General features: G+C 39.4%; 1 protein-coding gene across 1 annotated transcript; it reads right to left on the reverse strand.

The window, feature by feature from the left end:
* Positions 1-1,503: 1,503 nt before the first annotated feature.
* On the reverse strand, positions 1,504-2,193 carry LOC113472546. The gene is made up of 3 exons (XM_026832331.1): positions 2,166-2,193; positions 1,886-2,058; positions 1,504-1,641 (listed from the first exon to the last, which is right to left on the reverse strand). The coding sequence occupies exons 1-3, from the start codon at positions 2,176-2,178 to the stop codon at positions 1,522-1,524; spliced, it is 306 nt and encodes a 101-aa protein (XP_026688132.1). The 5' UTR covers positions 2,179-2,193; the 3' UTR covers positions 1,504-1,521.
* Between the last annotated feature and the right edge of the window lie 468 nt (positions 2,194-2,661).

The following is a 2,661-nucleotide window of genomic DNA, read 5'->3' on the forward strand; positions in this document are numbered from 1 at the left end:
TGGGAACCTGAAATTTGGCATATAGTTATCCTGTAATAAAACACCTGTCAAATCTTTCAAATTCTATCCTAGGAATTTTCAGATAGACAAATACCTAATTAATAATTATAATTATTAGTTTAATTGGAGGGAGAATGACGGAATCCTATTACCAAGACATTTATTTAACTATTTTCCTTTTAATTATTTTATTTTATCTTATTATTTTATCAAAATTCAATATCTTGCCACGTTGTTCATAGCTGTCACCTGTCGTCAAACCTTGTTCAAGGTTTTCTGGATCCTCAACACAACCTGATAAGGTGATAAGACTAAAAGCGCCGGGCATTGGTTGTTGTGTTTATGCAATGTGCCCAACAAGACCAACCTCTAATAATTTGAAAATGAAAACGAGTCATTTTGACTCCATCGGACATTCTAGTGTTGAGAAAAGTACCAGAAGCTTAGAAAAATAAAGAGCTATGTAACAAATCAAGAACAATCGCGAACCAAATAACTACCTAAGGATCTCCCAGAAGAGTACAAGAAGTTTTTTTAAAAAAAATACAAGACCAATTAAACCCATAACTAAGGAACTCCCAGAAAAAGTAATAAAAAGCCGAGAAACAATGAAGATTGATGATGTACATATTTGAAATCGATATACACAAGATAGCAACTGGACAACAATAGGACAGCAACACTAAGACAAACTAATAGGCACAACCTTAACTGCAGCAAAAGATTTGCATACCTGGATTCCTGGTACGCATGTAGGACATCTGTACGCTACTAGTATGTAATAACTGGATTCCTGGTACACACCTAGGACATCTATTACCTGGATTCCTGGTACGCATGTAGGACATCTGTACGCTACTAGTATGTAATAACTGGATTCCTGGTACACACCTAGGACATCTATACGCAACTAGCATGCAACCGGCATTAATCCATCGATACTGTAATTGCGCCTTTATGCGGTTATGCCACACACAAGTGGATGTCCTTCATAAGCTCTCTTATTCTTTCTACCATGTTCATAAGCACATAGCTTTATAGCTATACATTGGATACGCCTTCAAGTTTATGACAAACTAGTCCACACTCGATACATTCTGCACTTCTGCAGCATTCAACGTATTTGGCACATTGCATACTTGGAAATTCAACAGGAGTTAAGCAAACACAACTAATCATAGCTGAGGCGCTAGTGTAAACGGTACCCTACCTGGTACAAGGTACAAGCTGAAGAAGGAAAGACTCCAAAGGACCGACAATCAAATATATCTTAGCTTATCAAGAATATTAAAATAGCTTACTAATAAAAACAAAATCTCGGACACAAGCTTTTCCAAAGTCATTGGTCGCGATAAAAGATAGAATTTCCAAGTACTTTGGACCCCTATTTCGGGATTAATAATTAATTAATAGAATTACCACGAAGAACAAACATATAAAAGTTATGACTTCGTATAAGCTTAACCCAACCTTTAAGGTTGTTTGCCCCTACACCTAAGCCTCGGAGAGGGAAAAAGCTACTTACTTGAGTCTCTTTCTCCTCTCAGCCAGTCCGAACATGTTTGCCGTGGAGTTGCTGTTGCTATTCAGCCCTGTCAGGGGTCCGTTCCCGGAGGGGAAAGCATCACCCCCCTCTCCGATCTCATCCTATTAATAGAATTACCACGAAGAACAAACGTATAAAAGTTATGACTTCGTATAAGCTTAACCCAACCTTTAAGGTTGTTTGCCCCTACACCTAAGCCTCAGAGTGGGAAAAAGTTACTTACTTGAGTCTCTTTCTCCTCTCAGCCAGTCCGAACATATTTGCCGTGGAGTTGCTGTTGCTATTCAGCCCTGTCAGGGGTCCGTTCCCGGAGGGGAAAGCATCACCCCCCTCTCCGATCTCATCCTCATCCTGAATGCCATTGAAGTTGGTGTCATCGCTGCCCCCGATCATGAATTTGGCCCCGGTGTTCTCCTTCTGGGCTTCCGGCTCGGATGGAGGGTTGGGGGTTTCATTCTCCATTGGTGTTGCGAACTCCTCCGCCTCCTGATCAGTAGCACTCCGCAAGGAGTCTGCGGACAGAAGAGAAAAACAGATCGGTTAGAAAAACATCCGAACAGACTGGTTAAAAAAGTAACACAGATTCAAAAAACCGATTTGTTAGAAAAAAACTAACAACCATTTCCAAACATTTGGCTCCAAATCCGAAGAGAACTAATGGGCACACTAAAAGAGGATCTAAAATTAGCTTCACAAGATTGGACCCGAACAATCCGAACATACAGTCAATCGGCCGAGTAAAGGTCGCTCAAAAATTACAAGATTCAAAGTTAAAAGTTAATTTCTTGATAACTGACGGAAGCCATACATATTACATACAGAGATCTCAAGTTGAATAAAAGCGTGTGAAAAAAGAACTCATTTGAACCTAATCTTACAAAATGGTCTTTCTCTGACTCCATTGTTTTACTATATGTATTGCAAAAGTCAAGACTTCTACTAAAATAGGTGGGTAATGAAAAGTAAAATAGCTATGAAAAGGAGGAAATGGAACGATGAAGTAGCTATGCAAAAATAGATCATGGGGGGGGGGGGGAAACAAATTGTAGAAAAAAAGTAACAACCATTTCCAAAAATTTGGCTCCTAATCCGAGAGAACTAATGGGCACACTAAA

Source organism: Diaphorina citri, unplaced genomic scaffold (genome assembly GCF_000475195.1).
Source record: "Diaphorina citri unplaced genomic scaffold, Diaci psyllid genome assembly version 1.1 scaffold6073, whole genome shotgun sequence".
Classification (NCBI taxonomy): domain Eukaryota; kingdom Metazoa; phylum Arthropoda; class Insecta; order Hemiptera; family Psyllidae; genus Diaphorina; species Diaphorina citri.